Source organism: Bombina bombina, chromosome 5, assembly GCF_027579735.1.
Source record: "Bombina bombina isolate aBomBom1 chromosome 5, aBomBom1.pri, whole genome shotgun sequence".
NCBI lineage: Eukaryota > Metazoa > Chordata > Amphibia > Anura > Bombinatoridae > Bombina > Bombina bombina.
Genome location: NC_069503.1, coordinates 828,275,365 through 828,290,929, shown reverse-complemented (window position 1 = coordinate 828,290,929; position 15,565 = coordinate 828,275,365). Strand labels below are relative to the sequence as shown.

Sequence of the window (15,565 nt, the reverse complement as noted above, 5' to 3'; positions counted from 1 at the left end):
TCCTGGACTCCATTTGGAGTTGGTCTGTCCCTAAATGGGATGGCATTATCTTCACCCTTGCTAAACATACTACTATCCCACTTGTGGATAGTTCTTCGTTTGAAGAGCCCATGGATAAAAGATGGATACTCTCTTAAGAAGGATGTTTAAACATACAGGATATTTGTGTCAACCGGCGGCAGCTGTTGCAGTGGTTACTGGATAAACTACCTTCAGGTGTGACTCCTTATAGGATTGATCGTGGTGGAGGGCCCCCTCTGCGTTTTTACGACCTTGAGGGTTGTTAATTTTTTTTATCTGTGCTGCTATTAGTTTATTCGCTTGAATGCTAGGAACACTTCCAGTACCTAAGGTTTGCATTCCTGCACCAGCACTTCCAGTTTATTGCCCTTCCGTTTGGTCTAGCTAAATACATTTTTCTAAGAGTGGACCATTTGGAATGTCTCCTCTGTCTTCTTCGATCCCATGGATGGCAGATAATCTAGAGAGAGTTATCTTGTATCAAGTACTAAGGTAGAATTCTCGGGTACTATAATAGTCTCCATAGACATGAAAATATTTCTAACAGACCAGAGATGTTGCAAGCTAGCTTCAACATGTCTTTCCCTCCAGATCTCCTTAAGGCCTTCTGCGGCTCGGTGTATGGAGGTTATTGGTCTCATGGTGTCCAGCTTGGACATCAATTACTTTGCCAGGTTTCACCTCAGACTGTTGCAACCGTGCATGCTGAACTAGTGGAATGGAGATCATTTGGATCTGTCTCAACAGATTTCTCTGAACAACCAATCGAGAGAATCACTCTCTTGGTGGTTTTGTCCGGATCACTTGTCCTGAGGGACGTCTGTCTCAAGACCATCCTGGGCGATTGTGACTACAGTTGCAAGTCTGTCAGGATGGGGAGCTGTTTGGGGTGCCAGGAAGGCACAGAGCCTCTGGTCTAAGGAGATAAAGCTCCCTCCTGATCTCATTTTGGATCTTCGGGCAATATACCATGCTCTGAAGGCTTGACCTCTGCTGGGTTTGTCCCAGTTAATCAGATCCCAATCAAGCAATATATCCCCAGTGGCTTACATCAACCATCAGGGAGGGAACAATAAGTTCCCTAGTGTTGAGGGAAGTATCTCGGATTCTGGTGTGGGGGAGACCCGCATTTGTTCGCTGTAAGCTATCCACATTCCGGGTGTGGACAACTGGGAAGCAGATTTCTTCAGCAGAAGATTTGCAAGAGGAAGATCTTATAATGTCTCAATACCGAGCTACCCAGATAGGGGTCCAGGTACAGGGATCCTCAGGTGAAGCTAACAGATGCATTAGCGGTGCCTTGGAGGTTCAATCTGTTTTATCCTTTCCGATCATTGCCGCTACTTTCTAGTGTAGTGGCTCGAGTCAAGCAGGCTTCAGTGATACTGACTGCTCCGTCTTGGCCGCAAAGGATATGGTTTGCGGATTTGGTGGTGATGTCATCATCTCCTCCGTGGAAGTTACCTTGTCACAGGGATCTGCTGACCAAGGTCTCTTTGTTCATCAATGTCTAGATTCTCTGAGGCTGACTGCGTGGAGATTAAACGCTTAGTCCTAGCCAAGAGAGGGTTTTCTGAGAGAGCTATTTTTACTCTCATTCAAGCTTGTAAGCTGGTTGCTCGTTAAGGCTCTGCTGAGATCAGTCCTGTGTTTAGATGTAAGGCTCCTCCTTGGAGTTTAAATCTTGTCCTTAAGATTTTGCATCGGGCTACTTTGGAGCCTATGCATGAAGTGGACATTGAATTGTTGTCTTGGAAGGTTCCTTTTCTACTGGCTATTGCTTCTCTTCGCACAGTATCTGTGATTGCTGCCTTGCAATGCGTCCCTCATGCCTATAAGGCTGTTCTACGAATCAAGTTCGGTTTCTTCCTAAGGTTGTGTCAATTTGCAACATCAATCAAGAGATTGTGGTTCCTTTCTTATGTCCTAATCCTTCTTCGTTGAAGGAACGTTTACAACATATGTCTTGATGTAGTTTGTGCCTTGAAGTTCTATCTTTAGGGCCACAAAGGAATCTAGACAAACCTCTTTCTCTGTTTGTTCTCTTTTCCGGGAAGCGTAGAGGTCGGAGGGCCTCTTCGACTCCCTTAACTTTTTGTGTGTTTTGAGTGTTATCCATTTAGCATAGAAACGGCGGGACATAAGCCTTCTCTGAGGATTACGGCTCATTCTACGAGAGCAGTGGTTTCATCTTGGGCCTTACAAATCTGATCCATAGAGGCCTCATTTTTGAAGGCGACTATCTGGTTCTCCTTACATACTTTTTCCAAAATTTAACAAGTTTGATGTTTTTGCTTCTGCCAAAGCAGCCTTCGGGAGAGAGGTTTTGCAGGCTGTGGTGCCCTCAGATTAGGGTCCACCTCTTTTTTTCCCCTCCCGTTAGCATTCTGTGTACTCTAGAGCTTGGGTATATGTTTCCCACACATAAGGAATGCAGCTGTGGACTCTTCCCATATTAAGATAGAAAACATAAATTATGCTTACCTGATAATTTAATTTCCATCTGTATGGGAAGAGTCCACAGCTCCCGCGGGTGTTCTCAGATGGGCGGCCCTATATTTGATTTTTTTTTTTTTTTTAATGGCACTTTTTTCACCCTGATATTTCTCCTACTGTTCTTTGTTCCCTCTGCAGTATGACTGGGGTTATGAGGAAGTGGGGAAGGTATTTTAAGCCTTTCCCTGGGGTGGTTCAGTATTTCCAACAAGTAAGGAATGCAGCTGTGGACTCTTCTCATACAGATGGAAATTAAATTATCAGGTAAGCATAATTTGTTTTTCTACAGCCTTATGCTTACCCCAAGCATTCATAAAACAGTCATAAAACACATAACTGAATATAATGCAAACAGATAAGATTGTTATATGTATTTAAAGGGGCATGAGACCCAAAAAAATATATTTCATGATTTGGATAGATGCAATTTTAAACAACTTTCCAGTTTACTTCTATTTATTTTGCTTCCTTCTCTTGTTATCCTTTGCTGAAAGATTTATCTAGGAAAGATCAGGAGCTGCAAATAACATAGGTTCTGACTGCTGATTGGTGGCTTCATACATATATATATATATATATATATATATATATATATATATATATATATATATATATATATATATATATATATATATATATACCGAGATCAAAAGAAAAGGCACTCCATAAATAATAGCAGCTCCCAGGGTGCACTTCAAAAAATATCAAAAAATCTCCAGCATAAAAAGGCACTCACTGCAGTGCTTTTGTAACACTTTCAAGCTGTATCATACATTTGATAAAGGGGGCGAAATGCTTCCGAAACGTCATGTCTTTTAAATGTAACTAATTAAATGTTATGTTTTACCTAACCAGTGAGTGCCTTTTTATGCTGGAGATTTTTTTATATATATATATATATATATATATATATATATATATATATATATATATATATATATATATATATATATATATATACACCAATTGTCATTGGCTCACCCATGTTTCCAGTTAGAAACCAGTAGTGCATTGCTGCTCCTTCAACAAAGATAATTAAACAAATTAAGTAATAGAAGTACATTAAAAAGTTGTTTCAAATTGTATTCTCTAACTGAATCATAAAATATTTTTTTTGGGTTTCATGTCCCTTTAATATATAAATGTTATCTTATGCATATTTTGTTAAAGGCAATGCTCTACTTTTTAAATTGTATAAGTATATACTGTATGCAGCCTCATATAATAAAATTCAGTTTTGTACAATTGATGGTGATAAGCATTGCAAGGGGGGGGGGGGGGCATGTCCATATATTGTACAGTATTGTGATGAGAATTAAAACTTTGAAATAGAATATGGAAAAAAAAACATAATATTCTTGTTTTTTTAGTTTACTTTTTTTTCTTTGTTTAATAAAGCTTCATCTGGGGATAAAGATATAATTTCCCATATTAGCCAACATGGTGGAAAATGGCCCTATTGGTTTAAAAAAATGGGTAAGTATGAATTGTTATGTCTACATCATGTTCATGTGTACCTTATTTTCTTTATTTTTTAAAATTTTTAAATGTATCTTTCTCTCTTTCTAAACTATTTTAGAGAACATCAACAAACTTGGAAATTATACCCTAAAATTACAGGTTGTTGTAAATGAAAGTAATGCTGAAACGTATGCAGGAAGAACGCTACCATTTATAAGTATTCCTTTCAAAGTTGTGGGTGAGTAACATTTTATGTGAATGTTATCACTGCTTATAGCTTTTCTACACATTGAAAACAAATACTTGTTCCCTCTTGTTCCTGGGCATTTAGTTTAGTGATCTTGAAGTTTACAAAAACTTTGTCACAAGGCTTTGTTCTCCTCTTGTTCAATGGATCAGTTTTGTTTCTCAACAAAGTATTACTCATTTTGTGTAAAATTCATATGAGTGCATGCGTCACTAATTTTGGACTTTATGTTTATATGTAGCTACTATACTTTAAGTAATTCACTTTTACACTTGGGCACTTAGTTCCATGGCCTCTTGAAGTTATTAAAAATGTCTCGTCTTTGCTTTCCTAGTCTTACTTTGCATATTAATTGTTTCTCTAACCAGATTATGATAGTGTTGAGTTTTAGCCCTTTCTATATATTTTGTTATTTTTGGTGAAAAAAAATAAATGTAGTAGAAAACTATGGCTTTCTTTCCTAATATGAGTCCACAGAGTCCTCAATTACTGTTGGGAATATCACTCCTGGCGAACAGGAGGAGTCAAAGAGCACCACAGCAAAGCTTTTAAGTATCACTCCCCTCCCACAATCCCCAGCCATTCTCTTTTCTTTGGTGCAAGTGGGAGGTGACATTTTGGTGTCTGAATAAGCTTTTCTTTAATCAAGTGTTTATTATTTCTTCTGTTATGTGTGATCAGTCCACGGGTCATCATTACTTCTGGGATATAACTCCTCCCCAACAGGAAATGCAAGAGGATTCACCCAGCAGAGCTGCATATAGCTCCTCCCCTCTACGTCAGTCCCAGTCATTCTCTTGCACCCAACGACTAGATAGGATGTGTGAGAGGACTATGGTGATTATACTTAGTTTTTATGACTTCAATCAAAAGTTTGTTATTTTAAAATAGCACCGGAGCGTGTTATTACTTCTCTGGCAGAGTTTGAGGAAGAATCTGACAGAGATTTTTTACTATGATTTTAACCGGAGTCGTTAAGATCATATTGCTGTTCTCGACCATCTGAGGGAGGTAAAGGCTTCAGATCAGGGGACAGCGGGCAGATGAATCTGCATTGAGGTATGTGGCAGTTTTTATTTTCTGAATGGAATTGATGAGAAAAGCCTGCCATACCGTTAAAATGACATGTATGTATACACTTCAGTATTCTGGGGATGGTATTTCACCGGAACTACTGTGTTAAAGGTCACTAATCCTTTTAATAACTATTCTCATGTTAAACGTTTTTGCTGGAATGTAGAATCGTTTACATTGCTGAGGTACTGTGTGAATAAATATTTGGGCATTATTTTCCACTTGGCAGTTTTTTGCTTTAATTGTGACAGTTTCGTTTCTCTTCACTGCTGTGTGGGAGAGGGAGGGGCCGTTTTTGGCGCTCTTTGCTACGCATCAAAAAATTCCAGTCAGCTACTTTTATATTTCCTGCATGATCCGGTTCATCTCTGACAGATCTCAGGGGTCTTCAAACTTCTTTGAAGGGAGGTAAATTCTCTCAGCAGAGCTGTGAGAATTCTTATAGTGACTGTGTATAAAAAACGTTGTTTTGTTTTCTTATGTACAAATTTAATTAGTGTTGTTTTTTACTAATGGGAACAAACCTTTGCTAAAAGTTGTGTTGTTTTAAAGTTTGATGCAATAACTGTTTTTCAGTTCATTATTTCAACTGTCATTTAATCGTTAGTACCTCTTTGAGGCACAGTGCGTTTTTTTGCTAAAAAAGATTATAACCAAGTTGTAAGTTTTTTTGCTAGTGTGTTAAACATGTCTGACTCAGAGGAAGATATCTGTGTCATTTGTTCCAATGCCAAGGTGGAGCCCAATAGAAATTTATGTACTAACTGTATTGATGCTACTTTAAATAAAAGTCAATCTGTACAATGTGAACAAATTTCACCAAACAGCGAGGGGAGAGTTATGCCGACTAACTCGCCTCACGCGACAGTACCTGCATCTCCCGCCCGGGAGGTGCGTGATATTTTGGCGCCTAGTACATCTGGGCGGCCATTACAGATAACATTACAAGATATGGCTACTGTTATGACTGAAGTTTTGTCTAAATTACCTGAACTAAGAGGCAAGCGTGATCACTCTGGGGTGAGAACAGAGTGCGCTGACAATGCTAGGGCCATGTCTGATACTGCGTCACAGCTCGCAGAGCATGAGGACGGAGAGCTTCATTCTGTGGGTGACGGTTCTGATCCAAACAGATTGGACTCAGATATTTCAAATTTTAAATTTAAATTGGAGAACCTCCGTGTACTACTAGGGGAGGTCTTAGCAGCTCTCAACGATTGTAACACTGTCGCAATACCAGAGAAACTGTGTAGGTTGGATAAATACTTTGCGGTACCGGCGAGTACTGACGTTTTTCCTATACCTAAGAGACTAACTGAAATTGTTACTAAGGAGTGGGATAGACCCGGTGTGCCGTTCTCACCCCCTCCAATATTTAGAAAGATGTTTCCAATAGACGCCACCACTCGGGACTTATGGCAAACGGTCCCCAAGGTGGAGGGAGCAGTTTCTACTTTAGCTAAGCGTACCACTATCCCGGTGGAGGATAGCTGTGCTTTCTCAGATCCAATGGATAAAAAATTAGAGGGTTACCTTAAGAAAATGTTTGTTCAACAAGGTTTTATATTACAACCCCTTGCATGTATCGCGCCGATTACGGCTGCGGCAGCATTTTGGATTGAGTCGCTTGAAGAGAACCTTAGTTCCTCTACGCTAGACGACATTACGGACAGGCTTAGAGTCCTTAAACTAGCTAATTCTTTCATTTCGGAGGCCGTAGTACATTTAACCAAACTTACGGCTAAGAACTCAGGATTCGCCATACAGGCACCCAGGGCACTGTGGCTAAAATCCTGGTCAGCTGATGTTACTTCTAAGTCCAAATTACTTAATATACCTTTCAAGGGGCAGTCCTTATTCGGGCCCGGTTTGAAAGAAATTATCGCTGACATTACGGGAGGTAAGGGCCACGCCCTACCTCAAGACAAGGCCAAAGCTAAGGCTAGACAGTCTAATTTTCGTCCCTTTCGGAATTTCAAAACAGGAGCAGCATCAACCTCCACTGCACCAAAACAGGAAGGAGCTGTTGCTCGTTACAGGCAAGGCTGGAAGCCTAACCAGTCCTGGAACAAAAGCAAGCAGGCCAGGAAACCTGCTGCTGCCCCAAAGACAGCATGAACCGAGAGCCCCCGATCCGGGACCGGATCTAGTAGGGGGCAGACTCTCTCTCTTCGCCCAGGCCTGGGCAAGAGATGTTCAGGATCCCTGGGCACTAGAGATCATATCTCAGGGATACCTTCTAGACTTCAAATTATCTCCCCCAAGAGGGAGATTTCATCTGTCAAGGTTGTCAACAAACCAGATAAAGAAAGAAGCGTTTCTACGCTGCGTACAAGATCTGTTAACAATGGGAGTGATCCATCCGGTTCCGTGGTCGGAACAAGGACAAGGGTTCTACTCAAACCTGTTTGTGGTTCCCAAAAAAGAGGGAACTTTCAGGCCAATCTTAGATTTAAAGACTCTAAACAAATTCCTAAGAGTTCCATCGTTCAAAATGGAAACTATTCGGACAATCTTACCCATGATCCAAGAGGGTCAGTACATGACCACAGTGGATTTAAAGGATGCTTACCTTCACATACCGATCCACAAAGATCATCACCGGTATCTAAGGTTTGCCTTCTTAGACAGGCACTACCAGTTTGTAGCTCTTCCATTCGGATTGGCTACGGCTCCAAGAATCTTCACAAAGGTTCTGGGTGCCCTTCTAGCGGTACTAAGACCGCGAGGGATTTCGGTAGCTCCGTACCTAGACGACATTCTAATACAAGCTTCAAGCTTTCAAACTGCCAAGTCTCATACAGAGTTAGTTCTGGCATTTCTAAGGTCGCATGGATGGAAAGTGAACGAAAAGAAGAGTTCTCTCTTTCCTCTCACAAGAGTTCCATTCTTGGGGACTCTTATAGATTCTGTAGAAATGAAGATTTACCTGACAGAAGACAGGTTAACAAAACTTCAAAATGCATGCCGCGTCCTTCATTCCATTCAACACCCGTCAGTAGCTCAATGCATGGAGGTGATCGGCTTAATGGTAGCGGCAATGGACATAGTACCTTTTGCACGCCTACACCTCAGACCGCTGCAATTATGCATGCTAAGTCAGTGGAATGGGGATTACTCAGATTTGTCCCCTACTCTGAATCTGAATCAAGAGACCAGAAATTCTCTTCTATGGTGGCTTCATCGGCCACACCTGTCCAGGGGGATGCCATTCAGCAGGCCAGACTGGACAATTGTAACAACAGACGCCAGCCTACTAGGTTGGGGCGCTGTCTGGAATTCTCTGAAGGCTCAGGGACTATGGAATCAGGAGGAGAGTCTCCTTCCAATAAACATTCTGGAATTGAGAGCAGTTCTCAATGCCCTTCTGGCTTGGCCCCAGTTAATAACTCGGGGGTTCATCAGGTTTCAGTCGGACAACATCACGACTGTAGCTTACATCAACCATCAGGGAGGGACAAGAAGCTCCCTAGCAATGATGGAAGTATCAAAGATAATTCGCTGGGCAGAGTCTCACTCTTGCCACCTGTCAGCAATCCACATCCTGGGAGTGGAGAACTGGGAGGCGGATTTCTTGAGTCGCCAGACTCTTCATCCGGGGGAGTGGGAACTTCATCCGGAGGTCTTTGCCCAAATACTTCGACGTTGGGGCAAACCAGAGATAGATCTCATGGCGTCTCGTCAGAACGCCAAACTTCCTCGCTACGGGTCCAGATCCAGGGATCCGGGAGCAGTTCTGATAGATGCTTTGACAGCACCTTGGAACTTCAGGATGGCTTATGTGTTTCCACCCTTCCCGCTGCTTCCTCGATTGATTGCCAAAATCAAACAGGAGAGAGCATCAGTAATTCTAATAGCACCTGCTTGGCCACGCAGGACTTGGTATGCAGATCTAGTGGACATGTCATCCTGTCCGCCTTGGTCTCTACCTCTAAGACAGGACCTTCTGATACAGGGTCCATTCAAACATCAAAATCTAACTTCTCTGAAGCTGACTGCTTGGAAATTGAACGCTTGATTTTATCAAAACGTGGTTTTTCTGAGTCGGTTATTGATACCCTGATTCAGGCTAGGAAGCCTGTTACCAGAAGGATTTACCATAAAATATGGCGGAAATACCTATACTGGTGCGAATCCAAAGGTTACTCCTGGAGTAAGGTTAGGATCGCTAGGATATTGTCTTTTCTACAAGAAGGTTTAGAAAAGGGTTTATCAGCTAGTTCATTAAAGGTACAGATTTCAGCTCTGTCCATCTTGTTACACAGACGTCTGTCAGAAAATCCAGACGTCCAGTCCTTTTGTCAGGCTTTAGCTAGGATCAAGCCTGTGTTTAAAGCTGTTGCTCCACCATGGAGTTTAAACTTAGTTCTTAACGTTTTACAGGGTCTCCCGTTTGAACCCCTTCATTCCATTGATATAAAGATGTTATCTTGGAAAGTTCTGTTTTTAATGGCTATTTCCTCGGCTCGAAGAGTCTCTGAGTTATCAGCCTTACATTGTGATTCCCCTTATCTGATTTTTCACTCAGACAAGGTAGTTCTGCGTACTAAACCTGGGTTCTTACCTAAGGTAGTCACTAACAGGAACATCAATCAAGAGATTGTTGTCCCATCCTTGTGTCCAAATCCTTCTTCAAAGAAGGAACGTCTTTTACACAATCTGGATGTAGTTCGTGCCCTCAAGTTCTACTTGCAGGCAACTAAAGATTTTCGCCAAACTTCTTCCTTGTTTGTCGTTTACTCTGGACAGAGGAGAGGTCAAAAAGCTTCTGCTACCTCTCTCTCTTTTTGGCTTCGTAGCATAATACGTTTAGCCTATGAGACTGCTGGACAGCAGCCTCCTGAAAGAATTACAGCTCACTCCACTAGAGCTGTGGCTTCCACTTGGGCCTTTAAGAATGAGGCCTCTGTTGAACAGATTTGCAAGGCTGCAACTTGGTCTTCGCTTCATACTTTTTCCAAATTTTACAAATTTGACACTTTTGCTTCTTCGGAGGCTATTTTTGGGAGAAAGGTTCTTCAGGCAGTGGTTCCTTCTATATAATGAGCCTGCCTATCCCTCCCGTCATCCGTGTACTTTTGCTTTGGTATTGGTATCCCAGAAGTAATGATGACCCGTGGACTGATCACACATAACAGAAGAAAACATAATTTATGCTTACCTGATAAATTCCTTTCTTCTGTTGTGTGATCAGTCCACGGCCCGCCCTGTTTTAAGGCAGGTAAATATCTTTTAAATTATACTCCAGTCACCACTTCACCCTTGGTTACTCCTTTCTCGTTGATTCTTGGTCGAATGACTGGGACTGACGTAGAGGGGAGGAGCTATATGCAGCTCTGCTGGGTGAATCCTCTTGCATTTCCTGTTGGGGAGGAGTTATATCCCAGAAGTAATGATGACCCGTGGACTGATCACACAACAGAAGAAAGGAATTTATCAGGTAAGCATAAATTATGTTTTTGAAAGCCAGATTAGGTTTGCTCTGATCTTTCTTCCAAAATTGGGTTTAGCTGTACTCCACGTCAGCCTCTTCAGTAGGGCATTGGTAGCTTTCAAGCAGTTAGGAACTTGTGAGTTGGGCCTCACTGTGATTTCTTAACAAGTTGCTGCCCTTATGTAGAAAGCCAGAGTAGGTTTACTCTGTCCTTTCTTGTTTTCACAGCTCTCTGTGAGGAGTGCCTTCCTATCATTCTGGGTGAGCTGTCCTCCTGCCGGGCAGCCAGAGGTGCAGGTAAGTACCATTTCTTTCCTAAGATATGGTGAGTCCACAGAATCATCAATTACTAGTGGGAATATCTCTCCTGACCAGCAGGAGGCGGCAAAGAGCATCACAGCAAAAACTGGTAAATACCACTCCCCTTACCCACAATCCCCTGTCATTCTCTTTGCCTTTAGTAGCAAGGAGGTGGTAAAGTTAGGTGTCTGTAAGATTCTACAATCAAGAGGTTTTTTTTTCAAAGCAGGACAAGATGTTCTGATCTTTGCTAAGGGTTTAGCTGTAGTCCATTTCAGTCTCTTCAGTAGAGCATTGGTGGCTTTTAATAGTTTGGGAACTTGGGGAGTATAATCCCCTCTGTGCCTCCCAATTGATTTATTGCTGCCCTTGTCAGAAAGCCTGTTTATGTTTGCACAATCTTTTCATTTTTCACAGGCCCATAGGAGTAGGGTGCCTCTTAAACTTTGTGAGCTGCTTGCTGCAAGGCAGTTACTTTTATGGTAAGTGCTATATTATATTATATTCTTATATTGGCAATTAAACGGTTAATTTCATTTTTCTGATGAGGGGTTATATTACAGGGCATTGATAAGGTTCTGGCTCATGATTTTTTTTATTACATCATATGCAATTTTCAGTTTAATGTTTTTTTGCAACATTTATTTTCCTGGGTAAGGTTATAAATGTCCGGGTGTTTTGTGATGTTTTGGTGGGCGGCGCCTGCTGAGGAGGTAGTTTTTGTGCACTTTTTCAAACCAGGAAGTGTTTGTTTTATTTTAGTGCATCTCTGGGCTGTGTACAAGTGGCTGTTTCTTTGCTGCAGAGTGGTTTCAGTCCGGAGTGTTCCTATTTTATCTCCGTTTGATCAGCAGGTTCAGGTAGGCACTTCCGCAATCTGGCTGAGGTGTAGAGGTGCCCATGTTTATTTTACTTTACTTTTATAAAGTTTAAGTTTGTTGCTTTAAATGTCTATGTTAATGTTACTTTTTTAAAGGAAGAGTAATGTTTTTTAGGCTTCTTTTTTTCTTTTGTATAAATTTATTATTTTAATTTTATTTTTTGTGTTTTAAAGTGGCCCTGCAAAATGTTATTTGTACTCTGTTGGGGGCTAATGTGGAACATCCTATTTCTTTCTGTTCCTCATGTATTGAGGGAACATTACATTACAAAGATAAACTTTTTGAATCTGAGCCGTTTTTTTCTAGGGAAGATGCTGTTCAAGTGCAGCCTTGTTCTCAGGCATCCTTACCCTTGTCTGCCCGCATGTTATACCCTGTGCTTCCTCTCATGCTCCAGCTGGAGTTTTCTTTGCAGGATATGGCTTCTCATATATCTTTTGCAGTTTCTGAAGCGTTATCTGCTTTCCCTATATTGCAGGGGAAGTGTAAGAGGAAATGTAAAAATTTGGAGACCCCTGTTTCAGGGGTTGTTTTTTTCTAATGTTTGTACACAGGTACAGCAGCACTAAAATAAGGAGCACAGGTGAAAAAAGGGCTAAAAAAAGGAAATATAAAATATATAAACCTTTATTTGAACATACTAAAAAGTTAAGTACACGGACATGCAGACTCTCTGACTAGTTTCGTGCTCCATTGAGCACTTAATCATAGGGTGAGTCTGTTCAGTATCTTCTCCCTATTAAAAGGGGTAGTACACCTGTTGGTAATTAAAATGCAACAACATACTGACATATAAAAATAAACATATATACATCAAAACAGTATTATTCCTCAATACATGCACAATGGGAATAGAAAAAGTACAAATAAGCCACAAAAAGAACAACCCTCAAAAAAGAAACAAAGAAAAACAAATGAAATGGAAAAAGCACAGAAATAATAATGATAGCAATTCATTGCATGTACACCAATCATAAAAACCAAACAGAGCATATTCAAAAGCAACCAATGAAATCCTCTGTATTATTCCATCACTGTTATGAAGGCGGTTATAATATACCTAACAAAATCATTAATTAATTAATTAATTGATGAATCCTACATTTCATTCAACAAAATAACTCATGTCCCATTCTCTGTTCAAACCCAAGGGGGTGATAATTCTAAGCTTGTATATCCAGTATAACTATTGTTTTAATAATAGCTTATTTCTATCTTCCCCTCTTGGTGGGAACATGATACGATCTATGATCTGAACTTTCATATTGAAAATATTAGTGTCTAGCCACCACATATTCCTTGGTGTCTCTTATGTGCTCCCTGATCCTAGATCTTAATTCTCTGGTCGTTTGACCTGTATATTGTAAATTACAATGTTTGCACTCCAAGAGATACACTACAAGTGTTGTTCTGCAGTTGGCATAAAATTTATGCAAAAATTCTTCTCCAGTTACTGAACTTCTAAAACCATTGCCCACACTTACAAAACTACAAGTTACACAAGGTCCATAACCACATTTATAGGTTCCTTTCTTCCTAATCCAATCACTCCCTTCATTGTGACCCAAACTAATCATACTTGGTGATAACCTGGAGGACAATGTGGGTGGTCTTTTCGGCACAAACTTACACATCCCAATATAGGATCTTAAAGTAGCATCCTCCTCAAACGAAGATTTTTCTTCAAAATGGTACATACTTGTTTAAATTGGCTAGAATATTCGGTCGAAAAGACCACCGTTTCTTGAGTAACTGTATCTGATCTCCTAATCCCCTAAATTAGCTTTTGCTGTGGTATTGACCTCACTTCATTAAAGTTCTGCTGTAAAAGTTTTTCATCATACCCTCTCACCTTGAGACATTCAATTAATGCTTTTGCTTGTGTGTCAAATAACTCATCCGAATTTGTATTTCTGCGTAACCGCATAAGTTGACTTCTGGGAATAGAGCGCACCAAATGTTGTGGATGGCAAGACTTTGCATGCAAAATTGTATTCCCAGCTGTCAGCTTACAAAATGTATCACTTATTATCACACCAGTATCAACATCCCCCTTCAAGGTGAGATCCAAAAAAAAATGCTATATCACCATAAGTCTCACCAACAAACTTAAGGTTAAACTCATTTTTTCTAAGATAATTGAGAAAATTTTCATATTCAAAAGGTTCTTTAACCACAAAAATCAGATTATCTATAAAACGCATATAAAAAACAATCTGATTCTTAAAGGGGTTTGATTCAGTATATAAATTCTGGTTCTCCCACCATCCCACATACAGATTTGCGATCGAGGGGGCAAACTTGGCCCCCATCGCCGTCCCACAAATCTGTATGTGGAATTCTTTATTAAACATGAAAAAATTATGTTTCTCTTGTAAGGTGTATCCAATCCATGGATCATCCATTACTTGTGGGATATTATCCTTCCCAACAGGAAGTTGCAAGAGGATCACCCACAGCAGAGCTGCTATATAGCTCCTCCCCTAACTGCCATATCCAGCCATTCTCTTGCAACTAAAATTGCAAAAAACCAGGCGAGTCTCCAGGCACTATAGAATAAAAGTTCAATGTTTATTGGAAACCAGATAAAAAAAAGTTTAAGACATGATAAACATAAAATAAGAAAGCTGAGCTGTGTTACGCGTTTCGGCTACAATTAGCCTTACTCATAGACACACTTTGTAAGCACAGACACCAGGCTTAAATAGCCAAGTGGCCGGGAAAACAAAGCCCCAGCTGAACGTAATTAGCATAAGGTGCATTCATATGTTATACTAAGAAACTATTATAAAAGTGACAGATATGGAAAGGGAAATAAACTGGATTGTAACAATACAATGTCAAAAGAGGGACCAGTGCAAACATATAGATAGGAGTGTTAGCCAGTGGTAATCGCTTACTATCATCAGTATTATGAATGTAAATATATATTATTAGAGCGGGCAAGGTGACCTGCAATTTAAAGGAACATACCCGTATATTAAGATGTAGATAGAAATGGCTAAAGTTAAAAAAGAGAACAAAACCAGGGAATCTCACACAAGTATGAATAGACGTATACACTCATATAGGCTAGCAAGTCCCTCATTACAAAGTAGATATTAAACCAAATATTTTGTTTTTTGAACTTTTTAAATATTTAAAGGGACATGCGCTTAAGTAGAGGTGCTTGAATCCATACCAAGCATGAATTATGCCCAATTGTAAAAGAAGTTTAACAGGACATATAATAACATTTGAAAAATAGCTGTAAGTTTGGGAGTGTACTCCTCATTATTTAACAAATGGATGTAAGATTCATATTCTAATGATAAAACCCTTAGTTACTGGGACTTAAATGCTTGGTATAATAGAGAGGAGACTGTGGTTATAAAATGACAGATATCAGGCACATAATTAGAATGTTAAATTCTCTATACGCTTATTGTTACAAATACTCTATACTCTCTTGCAACTCTCAACAAGCATGGAGGTAGTTAGAGGAAAGTGGTGAAATGTAGCTGTTATCTTGCTTCAATCAAAAGTTTGATATTTTCAGGGGGGGGGGGGCGGAGCCAACAGCCGAGGGGATCAGACGTGTGTTTCCTGAGCTCCTAGGCCACGCTTATATAAAATGCCTGTTTACAGAAACAGAATAAGCAAAATTTATAT

General features: G+C 40.2%; 1 protein-coding gene across 1 annotated transcript in view; it reads left to right on the top strand.

Moving 5' to 3' along the window:
- Nucleotides 1–15,565, top strand: part of SMCHD1 (structural maintenance of chromosomes flexible hinge domain containing 1) — a 1,770,687-nt gene that overhangs the window by 716,249 nt on the left and 1,038,873 nt on the right. The window contains exons 18-19 of the mRNA XM_053715865.1: nt 3,916–3,993; nt 4,097–4,216. Of these exons, the coding sequence (XP_053571840.1) occupies nt 3,916–3,993; nt 4,097–4,216 (198 nt within the window). The remainder of the gene's footprint in view (nt 1–3,915; nt 3,994–4,096; nt 4,217–15,565) is intronic.